The 20,251-nt window shown below is 60.8% G+C and overlaps 1 protein-coding gene and 1 long non-coding RNA gene across 3 annotated transcripts; one reads left to right on the plus strand and one right to left on the minus strand.

The window, feature by feature from the left end:
* Positions 1-8,600: 8,600 nt before the first annotated feature.
* On the minus strand, positions 8,601-11,034 carry LOC131482445 (uncharacterized). The gene is made up of 3 exons (XR_009246996.1): positions 10,500-11,034; positions 8,962-9,042; positions 8,601-8,696 (listed from the first exon to the last, which is right to left on the minus strand). It is a non-coding gene; the product is annotated as an uncharacterized LOC131482445 (long non-coding RNA).
* Positions 11,035-12,917: 1,883 nt separating this feature from the next.
* Positions 12,918-19,934, plus strand: CYGB (cytoglobin). Of its 2 annotated transcripts, none has more exons than XM_058676574.1 (4): positions 12,918-13,236; positions 16,561-16,792; positions 17,039-17,176; positions 19,500-19,934. In XM_058676574.1, the coding sequence occupies exons 1-4, from the start codon at positions 13,094-13,096 to the stop codon at positions 19,569-19,571; spliced, it is 585 nt and encodes a 194-aa protein (XP_058532557.1). In that variant the 5' UTR covers positions 12,918-13,093; the 3' UTR covers positions 19,572-19,934. The 2 variants fall into 2 exon arrangements, with proteins under 2 accessions (XP_058532557.1, XP_004592937.1); XM_004592880.3 differs by having other exon boundaries at positions 12,925-13,236; positions 17,039-17,202.
* The last annotated feature ends 317 nt before the right edge of the window (positions 19,935-20,251 follow it).

Below are 20,251 nucleotides of genomic sequence, written 5' to 3' on the forward strand. Positions count from 1 at the left end.
GAAAAAATAAGGTAGTACATTTTTTCAAGGATTTATTTATTTTACTTGGAAAGTCAGTTACAGAGGGAGTCAGGGAGAGACAGAAATATCTTCCATCCACTGGTTCACTCCCCAAATGGGCGCAATAGCCAGAGCTAAGCAATCCAATGAAAAGCCAAGAGCCAGGAGCTTCCTCTGGGTCTCCCATGTGGGTGGCAGGATTCCAAGGCTCTGGGCCATCTTCTACTCCTTTCCTGGGGCACAAGTAGGAAGCTGGAGCAGGAAGTGGAGCAGGAAGTAGGAAGTGGAGCAGCTGAGACATAAGCTGGTTCCCATATGGGATGCCAGCACTTGGAGGTGAAGGAGTGGGTTGTTGAGCCACTGCAGTGCCCCTGATTGGGTCCTGAGAAAGCAGTGGAGGAGGGCTCAGTACTTGGGCCTCTGCACCCATGGGGGAGACCTGGAAGAAGTTTCTGGGTTCGAACCGACTTTGGACTGTCCCAGCTCTGGCCATTGGAGCCATTTGGGAAGTGAGCCAGCAGATGGAAGACTTCTCTATCAATCTCTCTCTCTCTCTCTCCCTTTCTCTCCCTCTCTGTCTCTTCTTCTCTCTGTATATCTGCCTTTCTAATAAAAATAATAAACAAATCTTAAAAAAGAAAGAAAGGTTCTCAGACCACAAACAGGGAGCTGCATGGAAGGTGGAGTAGCTGGGAATGAACCAGCGCCCATATGGGATTGTGGCACATGCAAAGTGAGGATTTAACCACTAGGTGATCATGCTGGGCCCAAATCTACCTTTCAAGTAAAAATAAATACATATTTTTAAAGCAATGAAAGTAAAATATAATGAACACCCCAGGACCTTAGTACCCAGGAAGGACAAGGTGCCTAGGCGATTCCAAAAAACTAGGGCAACATGAGAGAATGCGCTAGAACTCCCACAGGAGCAGCAGAAGGCGGGAGCTGCTGGGAGGGTTGGTATCGCTGTGTCTCCTCTGCTCTTGGGGGAGTGGTTTCTTACACCAGTAGGTTACCCCAGGCTAGTACTGTGGCCTAACAAAGCACAAGCTTAGTGGGGCAGGAGTCCCCGGGGCTGTTCAGGATAAAGGGTCATCAAGTCAGCCAGGCAGCTGTGTGTGCTGCTCCCTGGCAGCCAGCCTCTGAATCCCATGGCGACAGACACCAGGGTCTTCAGGATACATTTGTAGGTTGTTTTCTTAACCTGGAAAGGAGTCGCCTGTTTTGTTAGTGAGGTTAGAGGAGGGCGAGCAGGGTCCCACATGGGTGGCTGCTCCCATCTGGGGCCCTGGCCCAGCACGGAAAGCCATGTAGCTGCTGGCGGGCACTGCTGGTGGACGGTCTCCGAGCGACTCTCCCTCCAGCAGGTGGGCAGCGGGCACAGGGCCTCCCCCAGCCCCAGACGTGGAACACCTGCTGCCTTAGCCAGCCTTGGCCTCAAGGTGACTCTGACCAAGTTCAGGAATTTTTAACCACTTTGAAGCACAGCAGCTGCTCTCCGGGCTTGGGGACTTTCTGACGTGGCGATGTGTCAGCTCACTGGTCATCGCGGGCCCTGGGGACCTGCTTCCCAGCCGGAGTTGAAGGCCTGCAGTGGCACAGTGAGAAGACAGAGTGCCAGGAGTTGATGAGCTGTTGGGCTGCAGCTTTCAGACTCCCTGGGACTTTTTAAGTACTTGAAAGAATTACAAAGCAAAAGAGAGGTTTTCATTCATTGACTCACTTCCAGAATAGCTACAACAGCCAGGCCTGGGCCAGGTAGAAGCCAGGAGCCAGGAGCTTACTCCGGGTCTCCCACACGGGTCCAGGGTCGTAAGGCTTTTGGGCCGTCCTCGACTGCTTTCCCAGGCCACAAGCAGGGAGCTGGATGGGAAATGGAGCAGCTGGGACTCAAACCTGCCATGCGGCAATGCCTGCCCCAGACCTCTAGTTTGGATTTGGACATACACCAGGCTGGGGCTGTCCTTACTGCCTTCCCAGGCCACAGGCAGGGAACTGGAAGGGAAGTGGAGCAGCCAGGATACAAACTGGCACCTCTGTGGGATCCCAGCACATGCAAGGCAAGGACTTAGCCACTAGGCTACTGTACTGGGCCCTAATTCTGATTTCAAATAAACCAATGAAAATACCAACAAGCTACTCAGTGTCAATCATCAGCTAACCATCATTATCCTTTAACAAAATAAAACAGGAATGAACTTGGAGAGAGTTTAGGTGCTCAGGACGTCCTCTGCTTCTCCCAGGATGGGTTCCAATGCCCAGGAAGCCTACGTCCTCCCCAGCTCAGGGCATATGCGGCCCAATGCCTTAATCTTCATCTTCACCTTCATCCCGTTTGCTTGGCGGGCCCCAGCTCACACCTGAACAGCGCCCCCTGTGGGGACTAGACTGCACTGCTGCCACCAAGTTAGGGTTAGAGTTGGATTTGGGTTAGGTTTAGGGTCCTGATTCAACAAAGGACTGTACCCCTGACCCAAGCTCACAGTGAGGACGAGAAGGGTCATACACAGCTCACAGGACCGGTTCAGACTGTACCTCAGCAGGGCTTTGAACAGTGGCAGGCACGGCCAACCATCAGCAGCGGGACTCCCCTGATTCGGGAAACTGCTCTCCCCACACTTAACAACTGCTCCCCCCACTGCCATCCAGTGCTTGACCACAAGCCAAGCAATGATCAGGCCTGCATTCCAGTGGGTTTCTCTTGGAAGGCTGGCAGGCCTCTATTTGGGAGTATGGGATACATATAATCAAATGCACTGATTTCCTAGTTGGCGTGTGCCTGACATGGCCACAGCCTATTCCCCCAGACAGGACCTGGACGGGCTGTTTCCCTACTCCCCGCTCCCTCCTTCCCCCCTCCAGCGCCAGCCGCCCTCCTGCAGGCAGGACCCACACTTACACCCCAGGACCCACATCCATGTCCCAGTTCCCAAATCCGCGCCCCACACTTGCTGCTCTCATCAGTAACAGTTTTGTCTGTTCTTGGGTTTCAAACGCACACCGTCCCACAGTAGGTTCTCTGGTGTCCTTCCCCGCAGCAAAGGCAGGTGGACGCCACCTCCTTCAGTCCCACACTTCCTCTGTAACCACTGAACACGTCTTCCTTTGCTCCCACTCCCCTGTCCAGGGCTGCTTGGGCTGCTTCTGGTTGGGCCAGAGTAGGGTTCTGCAGTTGTCTTGGATGACTGCAGAACCACATGTCCGTGACCCTGGGCCCACTGCCAGCAGGTGTCATGGAAGCCACTCCCCGCACTGTCCCTACTCGGCCCTTCACTGAATGCTGTCTCGCGGCTGTGCTCCACTCTAAAGGGACACTTCCCTTGGGAACTGTGGCAAAGGGCATCACTCAGTGTTCATTGGCTCTATGGGCATTCTCTGTGTCTATATCACATTACCCTGTTTTCACCAGATTGTCCATGTGCTGGTTCACTCCCCAAGGGTCCGCCATGGCTGCAGCTGGCCTGATCTGAAGCCAGGAGCCAGGAGCCTCTTCCAGGTCTCCCATGTGGGGCCCAAGTTCCAGCATATTCGTGTACTGCTTTCCCAAGCGTCATTCCAGGGAGCTGGATCAGCAATGGAGCAGTTAGGACTTGAACCTGCTCCTACATGGGATGTCAGGATTGCAGGTGGCAGCTTAAATGACTGCCACAATGCTGGTACCAAAAGTTTGATTTCGATGAACTCCAATGAATGAAATGTGCTTCCATGGCCAGTCCCCATCTCCACAAGGACCCACCTCTGGTTATCAGGATAGTGTTGTGGTTTCTGTCTTAGGAGTCTTCTGATGGGGCCCGGCGTAGCCTAGCGGCTAAAGTCCTCACCTTGAACGCGCCGGGACCCCATATGGGCGCCGGTTCTAATCCCAGCAGCTCCACTTCCATCCAGCTCCCTGCTTGTGGCCTGGGAAGGCAGTCTAGGATGGCCCAAAGCTTTGGGACCCTGGACCCGCATGGGAGACCCAGAAGAGATTCTTGGCTCCTGGATTGGTGCAGCACCGGCCGTTGTGCTCACTTGGGGAGTGAATCATTGGATGGAAGATCTTCCTGTCTGTCTCTCCTCCTCTCTGTATATCTGACTTTGTAATAAAAATAAATAAATCTTTAAAAAAATATTCTTAAAAAAAAAAAAGGATTCGTCTGATGGGTGGATATGTTCTTCAAATGGCACAGTGTCCTGACCTCCGAGTCCCACCCTCCCCTCACCAAGGCCGCTGTGGTCGGCTTGCGTGTCCAGGCCACAGGCACGTCTGCAGGTAGAGGCCCAGCCGGTCACAGGGTCACAGGCCTGCCACCGCCAGCTGCCCGCCCCCACAGGTCTGCCTCTGCCAGTTCATCCCGTGCTCTGGCTGCTGGCTCAGGAGGCCGCCATCTGTTCCTGCACCCCCAGAGCTCCAGGTCCGCCCCCTGCCAGAGTCTTCCTCAGCCCCCAAGAAGCCCTCACAGCCTCACTTGACTGAGATGGTCATTGGGTCCCCAAGAACACCAGGTCCATGTCCTTCACTGTCATTTTAAAATGTTTATTTATTTATTTTGAAAGAGAGTAAGAGAGAGACAGGCAGAAATCTTCCATCTGATAATTCACTTTCCAGATGGCCAGGGCTGGGCGAGGCTGAAGCCAGGAGCTTCTTCTGGGTCTTCCACGTGGGTGCATGGACCCAAGCACTTGGGACCTCCTCTGCTGCTTTCCCAGGTGCGTTAGCAGGGAGCCAGATGGGAAGTGGAGCAGATGGGACTTGAACCGGTGCCCATATGGGACACTGTTGTTGTGAAAGGTAGCTTCATCTACTGCACTGTGGCACCTGCCAGTCGGCCTTGCAGCAGCGGCCACTTCGGCTCAAGACACATTTGCTGAAGAGGGAGCTCAAGAAACAGCCGTCACCTAAGCAGGCAGGGCCCAAGCCTCCCAGGGCTAGGGCTGTGTCACCCCAGCTAGCACTCTGCTCGGGCCACATGCTTACTGGATACGCAAATAAATGTCCAAAGTGGCTTCATTCCAGCGGCTGCTGCCTCCACACAGGGCACTAGGAGTGGTATAGCCCTGTTTGAATCCTTCAGGAAATCTTTTGAAAATGTTCTTGGCCACCCTCTAGCCGGACACAGCCAGTGCCCACTAGGAGGCGCCCGCACCCCACAGAGGGGGTCCGAGGTCCCAGAGTCCAAGAGTCCAAGGCTTACTTCCAGCTTGTCAGTGGAGCCCGCCAGGAGCCACCTGCTCCATGACCCCCCGCCCCGCCCTTCCTCTCAGCGCCCCCCTTCTCCAGCTGGGCTGCTGGTCACCGCCTTCCTTCTCCACAGGCCCTGGCTGCTGCGTGAAGGAGGCAAGAGCAGCAGTGACTGAGTGCCCTGGGACGGCCTCACCACCTGTCCTTCCAGCTGGGCAGGGGGCGCCACTTCCTCCCAGCTGTTGCCCCCCACTCAGCTGGCAGAGAGGGCCTGTGGGCGGTGGTCCCATCCCAAGCCCACCCACCTGCAACACCTCCTTCCTGCCTGCCTGGCTGAGGAGTCTCACCCAGGATTTCCTCAAAGCACCACCCCCCGACTCGGCCCCCAGCTCCCTCTGCCCCGGGCAGGTCCTGGCTTCACTGCCACCTGACAGTGACCTTGACCAAGTTGCATGAACTTCCCTTTGCACACTCCATCTAGAAGGACACACCAGTTCCTGCCTCCTAAGTGAGGTGGCAGCACTTATAAATAAGGCTCTTGGCACAGTGCCTGGCATATAATCAGAGCTTGATACATGTTAGCCCGTTATGAATAGTGCTATTAGGATCATTATCAGGAAATTAGCATGAGCCACTTGGCCCTTCTCCTCCTTTGGAAGCTCACAGAGGAGCTCGAGGTCTTAGGCTTTTCCTGACAGACAGCCCTGGCAAGGATCCATGGCGCTCACTGCCTCCGACCACGGTGCCTGCTTCAGCTTGGGCACCCGGCCTCGCTCAGCCAGTCCTGGCCCAGGGCCCATGCCGTATGCCCTGGCCAGGAACTGCGCTGCATGCACTCCGCAGATGGGTGGGTGCCAGCTCAAGGTCGTGTCCCACAGCGCCTTTGGGTGACGCAGGATGGCAGCAGCGGCTGCTCTGGCTCCTTGTTTGTCCCCCCACCCCTGCCGCCTCATTAGTGCGCTGGTCATGTCCCAGCCTCAAGAGGGCCTGGCAGCCAGCTCAAGTGGCAGCTACAGAAGTAGCAGACAGCATCACCTCCCTGCCCCTGGCTGCCACCCTTGGCCACCCTCAGTTCCCAACAGCCTCTGTCCTGTCACTCAAGCTCCGGCCTGCTGTCCCGAGCTGCTGAGATCCCCTGGTGAGAAGGAGGATGGGTGGGTGGCGGGGAGGGGGGAAGGGCCGGAGAAGGGGACAGAGCCATTGCTGGGCAGGGAGCAGGTGTCCAAGCGAGAGGCACCCCCTGTGGCTGTCCCCAGGGAGGTGAAGCTCAGAAAAGCCGCGGGGACCCTGGCTGGGGTGCCCACACAGAAAGATGGGGGCAGGACCACTGACTTCACCCATGGCTCCCTGGCCATCCAGGCACTGTGCCCTTCTCCCTCGTGGCACCACTCAAAGACAAGCCCTGCTATCTTGCCCAGAGGAGGAAACCGAGGCACAGAACGAGGATACAACCCGCTGTCAGGAGGCAGCACCTGGGGCTGTGTGGGCACCCAGCATGGCCAATCCCTGTGGATCCTGTGACTGCCCCCACCAAGGGAAGGGAGAGCACTCTGCCTCTGCAGGGAGGACCACGTCCCTCACCTTCCCACCAGCGCAGCAGGAGCTGCCAAGAAGACCCTGGGTGGCAGGGGCCTGCTGGAGAGGCGCTGCTGGCAGAAGGAAGGCAACAAGGAGGCTGCCAACGTGCAGACGGCGCAGGGAGCCCCGGGGCGGCAGAGGCCCCAGGAATAAGGCGCGCGTGGGCCGGGTGTGCGGGGAAGGTGTAAACACAGTCTGCTCCCACCAAAGCCAGCCTGCTCCAGGGGGAGCCCCCCTCCCGGTCCACATGGCAGCCCAGCTGCTGGTGCCAGGCAGCAGCCTCTCCCTACCCCCACCACACCAGCAGCCCCTTCCTGCGTGGATGCGTGTCTGGGCTCACAGGGACCACCAGCTTTGTGACCTTAGCCTGACAACTCCTGGAGCTGGTGGGGGCTGGAGAGAAGGCGGGCGACTTGGCAACAGGCCGAGAAAGCAGAAGCGAGGATGAGGTGACATGGACAGGGCAGACAGGCTGGGGAGAAGGGACGCGTCGGCAGGGCAGGGCAGGGGGCAGAGACAGGGCCCTCCCCCGCGCCCTGCACTGCGCCCTCTGACTGTCAGCCTGACAAGTGCTCGCCCTGGGAAGGCCCAATCAGAAAAGACAGGCTGGCAGGTGCCGGACAGGTGGTCACGGGCTCCTGGCCCCGAGTTGGGTTAGGGTAGGGGGGCTCTGGTTCTTGGCTGAGCTTCCCCTGGCACACCCTTGGCCTGGCTCCTTCCTGCTCTGCTTTGTGAGGCTTGCACCCCCCAGCCAGGTTCTCTATATCAGTACCACCCACCTCTCCCCTCCTCCTCCCCCAGCTCCCCCAGTGGGCTCGGCTCACCCCTCCCCTTTGACTGCTGCTGTCTACACAGCTCCTTCACCCCCTGCATCCTCAGAGTCAAGGACAGGGTGCTGGTCAGCCAGACATGCCTGCGGCTCTGTGTGTGTGTGTGGTGGAGGATGGGTAGAGCTGGCGGGGAGAAGAGATGGAACGCACAGGGTGGGGTGGGACCCAAGGGGGCTTTTGAAGATGAATGGCTGAGAGGCTGTGGGGAGCAGCCACCTGCAGTGGCAGCGCCAGGATCTGGAAGCAGTAGTGCAAATCTGCTTCTGGATCTGTTCTGGACCAGGCAGGACTGCAGAGATGGCAGAGCAGCTGGAGGCCAGGGAGCCGGCGGCGCTGTGACAAAACAAGCGTCAGGCTTCTCGCTTCCCACAGGCGACTGGCCATTTGGAGCACACGCGGGCACGCGGGCCACACACACACACACACACTCATTCACACATGCTGGGAAGGCAAGCTGGCGGCGGCTCCCACCCAATGCCGGGAGACCTGTCACGCAGCCAGCTGGCCTTTCTTACAGATGCGTTCAGCAAGACTGCCAGGGGAGGCAGGCTGGCGAGGCCCGCGGACAGGCCAACCCCACGGGAAGCAAGCGGCACCACAGCCATCACAGCACACCAACCCACAGGCCATAGTCTGACGTCCAGCTGACAGTGATGGGTGGTTGGGCCGGTAAAAGCCCTTTATCCAAATCGCTGGAGACATGGCCTCAGTGGAGGTCTGGCATCCTCCACTTGGCAGCGAATGGGCAAACGGCTGAAGTCCGCGTGCTTCCCCACGCATAACCCATGAGCATTCACAGCCCCGTCTCTGTGGGTCCCCAAGGAACAAACAGGAGCCCTTGCTGGGTGACTGGGAGTCTTCCACGCGGGGCCTCTCACCTCGGCAGCTGGACTGGCCAGTTACCCTGACCAGCAGGCAAGTCTGTGGCCCTGGGCTCAGCGACCCCTCGGAGGGATCTGAGAACAACAAGAATATCTGTTCTTTGTGCTGGCTGCAGCCAAGGGGCCCGCCGGGCCGAGGCTACCTGCGTGGGGGGCTGGTGGCCGCTCCTCTCCCATCCCACCGCTTGCTGCTGCTTCCTCCCAGGCAGGATCCTCTCCGGGCAGGGGCATAGAGCAGAGCTTGGGCTAAAACAGAAGCCAGAAGAGAGACTTGCATTCCATAACCACAAACCCTCGCCACCCACCTCCTCTCCTGGCCTGGAAAGGTGTGGTTGGGACCCTACCTGTCAACGTCCAAATCAACCCTCGCCCTGTGGCTTGGAACAGAACAGGCCAAGGACCCCACCCTGCTGCTCTCCACAAGCACTAGCAAAGCGGAGAACCACCTGCTGTGTTCCCGGAAACCAGGCCTTTCAAGCTCCCTCCTCCCCACCCCTGCCCCTAGCCCTACCTGCACGGGCCAGCTGAGCCAGGTCTTGGGGGCCGAGCTCATTCTGAAGAGAGGAGGGCTTACTTCTGAGGGTCTTCCTCCCTACATGGAAGAGATTGGTCAGAGGACCAAAGCAACCAACTTCCCCATGTTTCTGGCTTTCCTCTCCCACCCTTACCCCTGGCAGTTCCTGGCAACACCGCAGAGGAACAGGTGTGCTGTGGGCCTGGGAGCAGACGGTCAGCCAGCCCAGTGACGCCACCAGCCAGCCGTCAGCAGCAGCTGATTCCTCGATGTCACACCAAGTTTTCCAGTTACCTGGGTCCCAAGGAGTTAACAGGTAACTGCGCCCTTCTGGTTAAATGACACCAGCGCAGACCTGGACAGATGGGCCCCTGCTCTGTTCTCTCCTCTCCTGCCAGGAGGCCTGGACCTGTGGACTTCCCCACAAGTCGGGGCTGAAGGTCTCTGATAAGCCACAGAGGAGACTGACAACGTGGAGCAAGTCAGCCACGGATGTCGGACCCCTGACTGCCCCACCCATCAGTAGGAAGGAAAGGATCAGGATGCCACGGCTCCTGGTGGGACCTCCCAGGGCGTTAAATGTTGGCAGAAGTCAAGCAGCACTGACGACACAGCACCCCACCCCTACAGAGGCCTCTGCTGCCCCAGAGATGACCCCTTGGCTGGCCTGGCTGCCCAACTCCTGACCCAGGCTCTCAGCACTGACAGGCCTCAGCCCACCAGGGTCAGTCTGCATGTGTGACTCCCAAGGGTGACCCTGGCCAGCCTGCCCAGAATCATGCTTCCCCAGTTGGCCCCCACTTGGCTACAGGAACAGGGGCAGGAACCAGAAAGACTTGGGGGTGGGAGTAAGGGCATTGAGCGCGAGGGGAGGTGCCCTGGCCTGAAGGGGACATGGAGGAGGACAACAGACAGGCAGGGCTGCTGTTGGCTTCCCATGTGAAGACACCACGGCCAGTGGCCCTGGAGACACCAAAGACTCTTTCATAGAAACTTCTGTGCTTTCTTGTCACTAGGAGTGACAGTCCCGGGTCCCTCCCTCTGGGCGGGTCTTGCCGGACTAGCAGCCGTTGTCATCCCAGGACGCTGGGAAGGGCACAGCTGCAGGTTCCCGTAACTTTGTCCTCCTGAGGGACCTGAGGGCTTCAGCCCAGGCAAGAGTTAACTTCCTGGCCGCTGGAGACAGCGTCCTGCGCCGCAGCCAATGGCACTCAGCGCCGATGATGTCATGTTGCTCCGGCGCCTGCTAGTGGACAGCAGCAGGCCAATCCCGCCGTGGGGCCGGCGGCGGAGGGGGAGGGCAGGGCCGGCGTGGGAGGGCGGCGCCGAGCTCTGCTCGCTGCAGCCTCATCGGTCGCCGGCCCTGGGGACCGGCTGGCAGGGCCACCGCAGGGGGGTGGGGGCTGCCAGATCCAGCTGCAGGAAGCAGACCTCTGGCCTGATCACCAGGCACACAGGGGACGGAATGACCCGGTCGAGAGCCAGCACTCACGCACACGGGCGCACACACAGCCACAACCACGGTCCCACCTCACCTGCTGGTACACTGGAGATCTGCGTCTGAGCTCTTGGTTACGGCTCCATCCACTGCACTGGGCTCTCTGTGAAAGCAAAGGGTGGGCAGGAGAACTGTGGGCAATGCCCAGCCCCCTGCCCTACTCCTCCCCATGGTTATGCCACACTGGACTCTGGGCAGGAGGCTGCAACCCCAGTACCTTTCAGCCTTCCTGGACCACTTGCTTCCCTCCCCCTCTGCAACGCTTGCAAGCCCAGCTCAGTCGGCCCCCTCCCCAGCCTCCATCCCCAGCCACCCATAACCTGGCCCGTTTCTCACGGTTGGACCCGGTTGGCGAGCCAGCGGCGACAGAGCATGGCCAGGGTGCTGAGTATAAAGAGTGTGGTACACATGGCTCTGCTGCCCCATCCCCTCCCGGGCCGCGTCCACAGGGGAAGGCGCAGGCTGGCCAGCAAGATGGCCCCGGCCAGCTCTCACACGCTGCTACTGGAGATGGATTAGGTGGCACAAGCTGATTAGTGGGGTCACAGCTCTGTCCTTGTGAAGGCTGATTAAGCTCACAGCAAGTTAAACCACTGGCATTGCATATGGGAGCATCAATTTGCATTCCATCTGCTCTGCTTCCCATCCAACTCCCTGCCAATGTGCTGGGGAAAGCAGCAGAGGACGGCCCAAGTGGCTGGGCTTCTGGCTTCATCTCCGCCCAGCCGTGGCCAGTGTGACCATTTGGGGAGTGCATCAGCAGATGCAAGATCTCTCTGTGTCCTTTTCTCTCTCATTTCACATGTCAGTGCCTGTGAAATAAATAAATCCTTAAACACACACACTTAGGCCTTTCATCAAGAGGCCGATACTCTAGATGAACAAGCTAATGAATGCCTGCAGTTCACCGACTAGTGAGCTATGAAACGTGAGGAGTTGCCAGTCTCGGGGAGGGGGGGTGAGAGGGGCAGCTTCCAAGAAGAGCCTGGGATGCCTGAAGTTGCAGGTGCCCAAGACAGGACAGGCTCTCAGGAAATTCTGCTGGGGCTGCGAGAGCTGCCAGGAGCTGGAAGTTGAGCAACAGCACAGCCAGGATGCCCCTTCAGTGGAGGAACAAGGGAGTCAGCGAGCCAGGCCTGAGCCGAGCAGGGGCTGCCTCTCACTCCTGATGCGTCCCAGATCACACACACATATGGGTTCTGCTGCACCCCAGGGGCACCGTTGGGCAGCCCAGGCATGGGTGGGGGGAACAGCACAGGGCAGGTGAACATGTGCAGAGTAGGGCCAGGGCAGGGAGATGCAGGTTGGAGCAGGACAGGAAGCCCTGGGCCTGCCCTTCCTGCTTCCCTGACCAGGAACCCCAAAGCTGTTCTGGAATATCTCCTTCAGCCTGCCGCTCAGGAGTCCTATGGGGCACTTGAACCACCCCCCGCTTCCGGGGAGCTCCTGGAAGGGCCCAGGCTTTCCATAGCGTTTGACCTTGAAACCAGATTTTAAAAATAAACACAGGCACCCAAGTTGGAGAGAGGAGAAGCCAACCCCGGGCACGGCTCCCAGGCCGCGAACGCCACGTCTGGAGCAAGACCAGGGCCTTGGAAGGCTGAGGGAGAACAGGCACATGGCACCTGTGCAGGGCTCTGACGGGGGCCTTGGCCATCTCCAGGACCAGGGCCTTCCACAGCTCTAGAACCAGGACATGACGGCCTGGTGCCTGTCCCCAGACTTCTTAACCCGCACGACCCTGAGCCCACCGCGGCTGCTTCTTTTCCAACACCTTTTCCAGGGCTCAGAGGTCAGGGTCTTGCCTGGCTCTCGGTCAGAAGGAAACCGGGGCGCAGGCCTTGGCGCCCGCAGGAATCAGTTGAAGTTCCGAGGACAGCCCCACGGCAGGCGCTCAGCTGTGACCCCAGCTCTGAGGTCCGGAGCCCCCCGAGTGGCTCCGCGCCTCCCTGCTCCCCCGCCCCACAGCTGCTGCCCCGCTTCGGGGTCGCGCTGGAGGGGCTGGCGCTGCGTCCTCAAGCGGGCGGCGGGAGTGACTTTGAGTCAGTTCCCCGCCGCGCGAAAGGTGCCCGCAGCTCACACGCCCGACAGCGCCCGCGGCGGGAGCCGGGACACGGGAACCCGAGACCCGCACCCGCAGCGCGCACTCCTCGGCCGCCTGCGGCGCCGCGTGACCGTCGCTCCGATGGAGACCACCCCTTCCTCCGACCAGCAAGCCGCGCACCCCTACCCCAGCGCCGCCCCGCAGGTCGCCGACCCCGCCGTGGCCTTGCGGGTGGGCGGGCGGCCGAGCGCCCGCCGCCTCGCTCCCACCCCACCCAGTCTTCACCTTGCCGGAACTGGCTGGCCGACGCAGGGTCGGGGTTTGGAGAGGATTTATTAATTTATTTTTTTAGAAAACAATTTTTTTTCCCAGCAGACCACATCCCCGCCCCCCGCTCGCGGGCCCCCGCCCCCCGCACTCACACACACATACACACTTGCGCGCACACCCGGCGCGCACAGACACACGCGCTCCCTCCCTCCGGCGTTCTGCCCCTCGCCCGCCCGCCGCGCACGCAGCCGGCCCCGGCTCCCCGCGTCCCGCCGCCGCCGCCGCCGAGCGAAGCCGGGCTGGGCTTGGAGCTGCTCATGGAGAAAGTGCCCGGCGAGATGGAGACGGAGCGCAGGGAGCGCGGCGAGGAGCTGTCGGAGGCGGAGAGGAAGGCGGTGCAGGCGACGTGGGCCCGGCTGTATGCCAACTGCGAGGACGTGGGGGTGGCCATCCTGGTGAGGTAGGTCGCCCCAGGCCGGCTGGCCGGGCCCTGGGCTGGGAGGGCCGCCGCGGCCGGGGTCCCAGCTCTGGCGGCGTCACCTCCCCAGCTGCGATTCGGGCCAGGCCGGCCAGAGCGCGCAGACAACGTGTGGCGGCAAAGCCTTGGATGCTCCCTTCCTGGCCCCGGGTGTGGAGAGCTCCCGGCCACCGGGCCGGGCGCTGGAAGAGGGCTGCTCGCATCCCGCCTCTCCGCAGCCTCCCAACTCCTGGCGGAGACTCTTAGCCCAATGCCTTGCTCGCCAGCCTCCCTCAACCTCCCCCAACTTCCCCCACAAGCCAGGGAGGCCCACACGCATTTTTTTTCCTGGGGGCAGTAGCGGGGGTCCCCATTTCAGAGACAAAACAACTGAGGCTCAGCTAAGGAGGAGGACAGAAAGTTGCTGTCTCCGCTCAGCTCTGGCAAGAACAGAGCGGGAGAGTAAGGCTGTGGAGGCTGCTGGCGACCAGCCCGCAATCCCGGCTGGCTGCCTGGGGTAGGGCCAGCAGGAGCTGCAAGGTGAGGCTCAGGTAAGTAGAGATGCCCACAGCCCTTGAAGGGTTTGAGGGAAGCTCTGGGACGCAGAGACCCCCACTCCCACCCCAGACCCCCCACCTGGGATGACAGCATCTCCTGCTCTGGGGTCACTCTGGCTTCTGGTGCCTCCCACCCACCAGAAACCTAGGGACACACCTGTGTGTGGAGTGTGACCAGGTACCATCCCTCTATAGCGCCGATCCCCTAGCCTCACAAGCCAGCAGCGGACCCCAGGGACCGACCGTGGCCACTGCTCTACACCCAGGCCTACTGTCTCCTGGGGGTGCCAGACCACACTCAGCTTCAGCCCCCTGGTCATGGGAGGGGCACCCCCAAGAACACCCCCATCCTGGCCCGGTCTTGGGCTTCTCTTCTCCCCCTCACTGCCTCCTCTGCCTCCCACAAGCCTAGGACCTCCCCAGCCCCTCATCCACCCAGCCCTGATTCCAAGATAGTGACTTGGGAGGGAAAGAGCAGGAAACACTTCAGAGGTGTTAGAGAAAAAGGGGCTGTGCCCGTGGCACCCCCACTCCAGGCTCCAGATCCAGGGGTGCGTGGATCTTGCACAGGGAGACCTGCACGTGGGAACACCCACACAGACACTGGGCAGGCATGGAGGCACCAGACTCAGCTGGGGCCTTGGCACCACTCGGGCCGCCACCCCCCAGCCGTGACATTGCCAGGTGCAGAGTTTGTCCAGGGGCAGGCACAGAGACCACCTGACAGTGAGGTGCTGTTTGGGACAGTCTGGGTTCTTGGCAAAGCTTCATCTTCTCTCTTTCTCTCTCTGCACCCACTCCGTCGTCCCCCTGGCTGACTCCCGGAGTGCTGGGGGGGAGGCGTTCACCAAGGGAAGGCCCGGCTGCATGGTTGGCTCTGGCTGCTACCCATTCCAGCTGCCCTTCGCCTGCCCACCTCTGTGGCTCCCTGGAGCAAGCGGGGCCGGCACTGTCGCAGCACCCCTGTCAGTCCCCTAGGCCTGGCCAGTGGTGGAGGGCTGGACGGAGCTTCGGGCAGGAGCCCCAGAACCTACACTCATTAGACTCGTCACAGCCCCAGCTTCCGACATTGATACACATCCGTTCACCGGACCAGCCCTGACCCCTCAGCCCCTTCCTCTGCAGTGGGCCAGGGCTTCCACGCGCCCTCCCCTGGGAGTGGGCAGCTAGCGGGGGATGGGGCAGAACGCCCACCCTAGCTCCTCCTGGCTGTAACTCGGCCATCTGCCCCCTCACGCCCAGAGAAGATATTTCAGGCTTCCATGGACGGCCAGACACCTCTCCGAGGGTGGCTGGGGAGGGCCTGGAGGAGCAGGAGCCAGGGTGCAGGGGTGCAGCCCGTGGCCCCTCCCGAGGACGGTCAGTCCTCTGGCTGGCTGCTAAGGCCACAGTCCCTGCAGAGGCAGTTAATGAAGCCAGAGTGAGATTTCCCAGGCTTGCCCTTGGTTGCTACATTTTGCCCAGGGCTCCTGAAGACCCACCGCCTCCCGCTGGTCCTAACCCATGTTCCCAGGGCGGTGGGTTGGCAAGTGGTTCGGTTCCATCTGACTTTGTCTCCTCCCGCCCCCCACCCCCCCCCCCCCCGCCACTGGCAGCTCCGTTGTCCGAATGGTGAACGGTGGAAAGCTGTCCCTGGCGTGTGGGTCCCCTTCCTGCCACCCCCTCCCGAACAGCATGTCTGGCCTTTGGCCCTGAAGGGGATGCAGTGAGGTGTGAAAACACCCAGCCCCCAGGCCCAGACAGCCTGGCGGAGTTCCGAGGGTTCCGCTGTTATGTAAGTTCTTGCACGTGGGTCACATGACAGCCCCGCTTGGGAACGGAGGTGTGAATGTTAACCTCACAGGGCCCCAGGCAGGAACGTGCCGAGCACCCAGACATGTGGCAGGGAAGCCCCAAGGGGGGCAGTGGGAGTCCCGGGCCAAGCGGGTGCCCTGGGAGACAGGCTGGGTGAGAGGGTTGCTGGCACTCGGGGGGTGAGGGAAGCTGCTGTGGGCATGGCCAGGCACAGCGTTCCTGGACCTGGGAGAGGCCTGCACTGCCCGCTTAGGGAGTTTTGGCTTTTGTCTGGTAGACAGTAGGGAGCCATTGAAGGTTTTAGAGCTTGAGCGTGACGTTAGGAAAGCTGTATCTTACAGAGGGAACTGGATGACATCAGGCACTAGGGTGTGGAGGGGCCAGAGCTGGGGGGCCTGGGGACACACCAGGATGCGTGCGGAAAGCTGATGTTCTTCTACCCCATGTCACCCCAGGACCTCGCCAATCTCATGCCCTCCCTTTTTAATTGAATCACACGGTGCTCATGCAGGGAAACGGGAAGGAAGGACCCTGAGTCCTCACTGCCAGCCGGGTGGCCTTCACCAGGTCACCCGAACCGGGCTCTGCTTAACTGAGGCTGCAGCCGACACACAGGAACTGTGTCCTGGGCGTAGCCAGGCACCCAGCGGGCAGCTCCTCATCCAACACTCATGACAGCCCACGAGACGGGGCCCATTGTGTGCATGGGCTGCTGCGGCTCCGGCCAGCTGTCCCAGCGGCCCCGCAGCTGCCCCTGCAAGAGCAAGGTCAGCAAAGAGTGAGCAAGGCAGATGCCCACAAGAGGACGTTCTGCCAGCCTGGGCTGGACGGGCGTGGACACTGACCCCAGCCAGCTGGCCGGAGGGAGGGACTGTGTTGGGGGGACTATTCTTGAGAACGTAGCCAGCAGGTGGCTTCCTCGGATCCCTGGCATTCCCCCGACCCCCGCTCCAGTGCCCTCTCCCGGTCTGGCTAGGTTCTTCGTGAACTTCCCCTCAGCCAAGCAGTACTTCAGCCAGTTCAAGCACATGGAGGAGCCGCTGGAGATGGAACGGAGCCCACAGCTGCGGAAGCATGCCTGCCGGGTCATGGGGGCCCTCAACACCGTCGTGGAGAACCTGCACGACCCCGACAAGGTGTCCTCGGTGCTGGCGCTGGTGGGCAAGGCCCACGCCCTCAAGCACAAGGTGGAGCCTGTGTACTTCAAAGTAAGCCCGGGCACTGCACGTCCCAGCTGCCTGCAACCTGCACGGCGGGGGCAGGGAGGGGTGGAGCAGGTGACCACGAGCCCCCAGCCCCTCCCAGTGGGACAGCTACAGAGGAGGCAGTCCAGCCAGTCTGGCTCCCACCACTGCTGGGCCAGATGCAGGATAGAAGGGGCCTGGAGGTGGGGTTGGGGGGCTGTGGGCTGCAGGACCCCCAGCATTCATGCCCCTCCCTGCCTTTGCCCCCAGATCCTCTCTGGGGTTATCCTGGAGGTGGTCGCGGAGGAGTTTGCCAATGACTTCCCGGCTGAGACGCAGAGAGCCTGGGCCAAGCTGCGAGGCCTCATCTACAGTCACGTGACGGCTGCCTACAAGGAAGTGGGCTGGGTACAGCAGGTCCCCAACACCAGCACGTGAGGAGGCGGGCAAGGGTGGGCCGGGCAGCAGCCTCCCTGGTGTGTCCTCTCCTGTCCCCCCCCAACCCCGAGGCCTCCAGTCCTTTCTAGAGCCCCTGGGGCCCTGAACAAGCCCTCCCCAGAGCAAGGGAGCGTTCAAGTGCATCCAAGGCCACAGCTGGCTGCTGGGGTTCCCGGCAGGCAGGCTGGCTTGAGCTGCGCCTCAGCAGCAGCCCAGGCCAACTCCACTGTCCGCTTCCTCCCTGGGCGCCAATCACACAGAGCTGTTTTTCCATCTCACGCCAACCAGTGCTCCCCTCAGCCCTTTGCCTCCGTGAGGAGGGCGCCAGGCGGGTCACGAGGCCCAGCGCACATGCATGGGAGCGTGCCTGAGCCCACCCGGGCCCAGCCTGCCTGCCACTCCCACATGCACTCCAGCAGGGACCATGTTTACGTCTAGGCTCGAGGAGGGTGGCCGGCCTCAGGGACTTGCACAAATTCGAGGGGCAGCTGGGAACGCTCTGGCCTCCCTCCCGGGGCCCATGGAGGGGCGGCCCACTCTGGGAGCTGAATGGAGGCGCGGAGGTGGAGTCCAGCGTAGGGAGAGAGCTGCAGGCGGGGACGGCAAGAAGGGTCAGCCAGTGGCGCAAGACAGTTTCCCATGCTGAAAGCCAAGGCGGGTTCCCTGTCCAGGCTCCTGGGGCCAGACCTCCTGCACACAGGCTCTCCCACCCTCACAGCCTCAGCTCTACCCAGGAGGTTGGGCAGGGGTGCAGCTGGAGCCGGAGTCAGGGGTAGGAGGGGCCAGGCCTGTTGCCCTTCCTGTCACTGACCGTACTGGCCATGCCAGCACTCAGCTTGCTCCTGTTCCATGCCCCCACATCGGCTTCCCCCCCAGGACAGTGGAGTTTTGGGGGATTGCTGGCTGCTGCGAGGCCCGGTCCAGATGGAGACAGCTGGGCCCTGGCTTGCCCCTGAGCCCAGCGTGCACAGGAAGCCAGTAAGGTGGGAAATGGGAGCTTCTTCACCTGGCTGCACCACTGGAGAGCAGTGGCAGAGCCCAGGATTTGGGGTCACCCTGACCCCCATCAGACGCAGCCCTGCACCCCGGGGGCCAGGGAGGAGCCAGTGGCCAGAGGGGAGAGGAGGAGGGGACTTGCCCGCCCAGCCCCTCCCCCAGGACCGCTCTGCTGCCCAAGATGAGTTTGTTTACAGCCAGGAGACAAGACTTCCTGCTTCTAGAGAAAAAAGGTTTTTTTTCCAGGGGCCTAGAGGGACGGTGGGGAGAGCAAGCTGGCTGGCGGGCCACATGAATGAGAAACACATGGCCATCGCCCCTCCTGTTCCCCGCTCCCGCCTCTGCCCGCAGGGACCCAGCGCTCACTCGCCAAACCCCAGGCAGCAGGAAACGCTTGGTTTGCGTCATCTGCCCCTGGACCAGGCCCACTGGGTTCTTGCTGGGCCCTCGCTGGCTCCTGGCTCCCCCACATCACAGCTCTCACATCCTTAGATCGTCCTTGCACATCTTCTCACCTATCCCCTCACTCCTGGTCCTGCATGGGGTGTGGGCTCTCTGGACCCAGGCCTGCCCAAAGCTAACTGGGCTCAGGGTAGGGGATGAAGTCACAGAGAAGCTTCTAAAAGCTCCCCCTCATCCCCGGTCCAGTTTCTCTTAGCAGGGTGGGCTAGGTACTGTGGGCTAGGTATTACTGTCTCAGCTTCAAGGCGCATGTGCCTTTGTGTGAGCGAAGGGACAGGGTGGGGCTGGGCACACGGCAGTAAGCATTCAGGGACACACACACACATCTGCACGGGCAGGGTGGATGGCTGGCCAGGGAGGTCTGAGCCAGGCCAGACAGATGGCACCACATATTAGCATTGCCAGAGAGAGAGAGCTCATATCTGTGCGGTTTGTGAAACTTTCTGAGAAACCCATTCGCTGGTTCACTCCCCAAATGCTTCCAGGTCTCCCACTATTACTGGAGCCATTCTCTGCTGCCTCCCAGGGTCCCGTTACCAGGACCTGCCAATGGGACTAACCCAGGCAGAACAGTGGGGGATGGCAGGCATTGGAACCACCGGGCTAAAATGTCCGCTTCGTCGAATGCTTCTGCCACTGAGCCTGGCGCAGCATCCCCACACAGGCAGCCAGGACCAGGGCAACCCACGCAGCAGCGAGAGCTCTGGCCACAGCCCCTCCTGGGCCATATTGCAACCCATTGCCGAGGGGGCCCGTAGAACTTGGGTCTGTGGGTGCTGATAGGTGCAGATGGCTCCTGGTAACCTGTTCCCTGCATCTCCTGTCTCGTCCACAGCCCACCGGCCACACTGCCCTCCTCGGGGCCTTAGGACCCTCTCCACCTCCCCCCTTCCTGGCAGCATCTTGAGCAGAAGGCTGAGTTCGGAAGATCCTCCTCGACCCTCCATTTCTGGGTGCCAAGGAAGCCGGAGGGGGCCTCCGCTGTGGCCGCTGTCCCCCACCCCCACCCCCACCCGGAGCTGCGGGGAGGTGGCGGCCTAGATGCTAACCGCAATGCGGGGCGGGTGGGGACCCCTCCATCTTGCAGAGGCAGGCCTGCTCTTCGCTTTTCTGCTCTGATCTGGCTGGCGGCCAGCAGGAACCGGGACCAGTAAACTACCCCATGTCCGTCTGCCGGCCGTCACTAGCGCATCACGCACACACCATATATACAGAGATATTCTATATACAGCCTCTCTATATAAATATATATAATATATATGCACACAGACATACTTATCCTCTATCTGCCCACCTCCCGGTGGGGCCGGCAGCACAGCATGGGGCTGGGCAGCGTTAGGGTCATTCCTTGTGGGGGACCCAGCCCCCTACAGCCCTGCTCTTGACTTTAAAGCAAAAAACGAATTGGTCCCTCCTCCAAAGGATTAGGTTCACTGCCTTGGCTTAGCACGGTCAAGGGCGGATGGGGGGCACCCTGAAGTTCTGGGCAGAAGAGGGAGCACGTGGCTGAGGTAGGGCCTCAGTAGACACACCTCCACTGCCAGCATCACCCACTTTGTTGCTGAGAGACCCCAGGGCGCTGCAGGT

This window comes from Ochotona princeps, chromosome 17 (genome assembly GCF_030435755.1).
Source record: "Ochotona princeps isolate mOchPri1 chromosome 17, mOchPri1.hap1, whole genome shotgun sequence".
Taxonomy (NCBI): Eukaryota; Metazoa; Chordata; class Mammalia; order Lagomorpha; family Ochotonidae; genus Ochotona; species Ochotona princeps.

Bases quoted from the DNA above. Each gene is read 5' to 3' on its own strand.
- CYGB (XM_058676574.1), top strand. From the start codon at position 13,094: ATGGAGAAAGTGCCCGGCGAGATGGAGACGGAGCGCAGGGAGCGCGGC. The intron at 13,237-16,560 runs GTAGGTCGCCCC...CGGTCTGGCTAG, and splicing joins GGGGTGGCCATCCTGGTGAG to GTTCTTCGTGAACTTCCCCT. The intron at 16,793-17,038 runs GTAAGCCCGGGC...CTTTGCCCCCAG, and splicing joins TGGAGCCTGTGTACTTCAAA to ATCCTCTCTGGGGTTATCCT.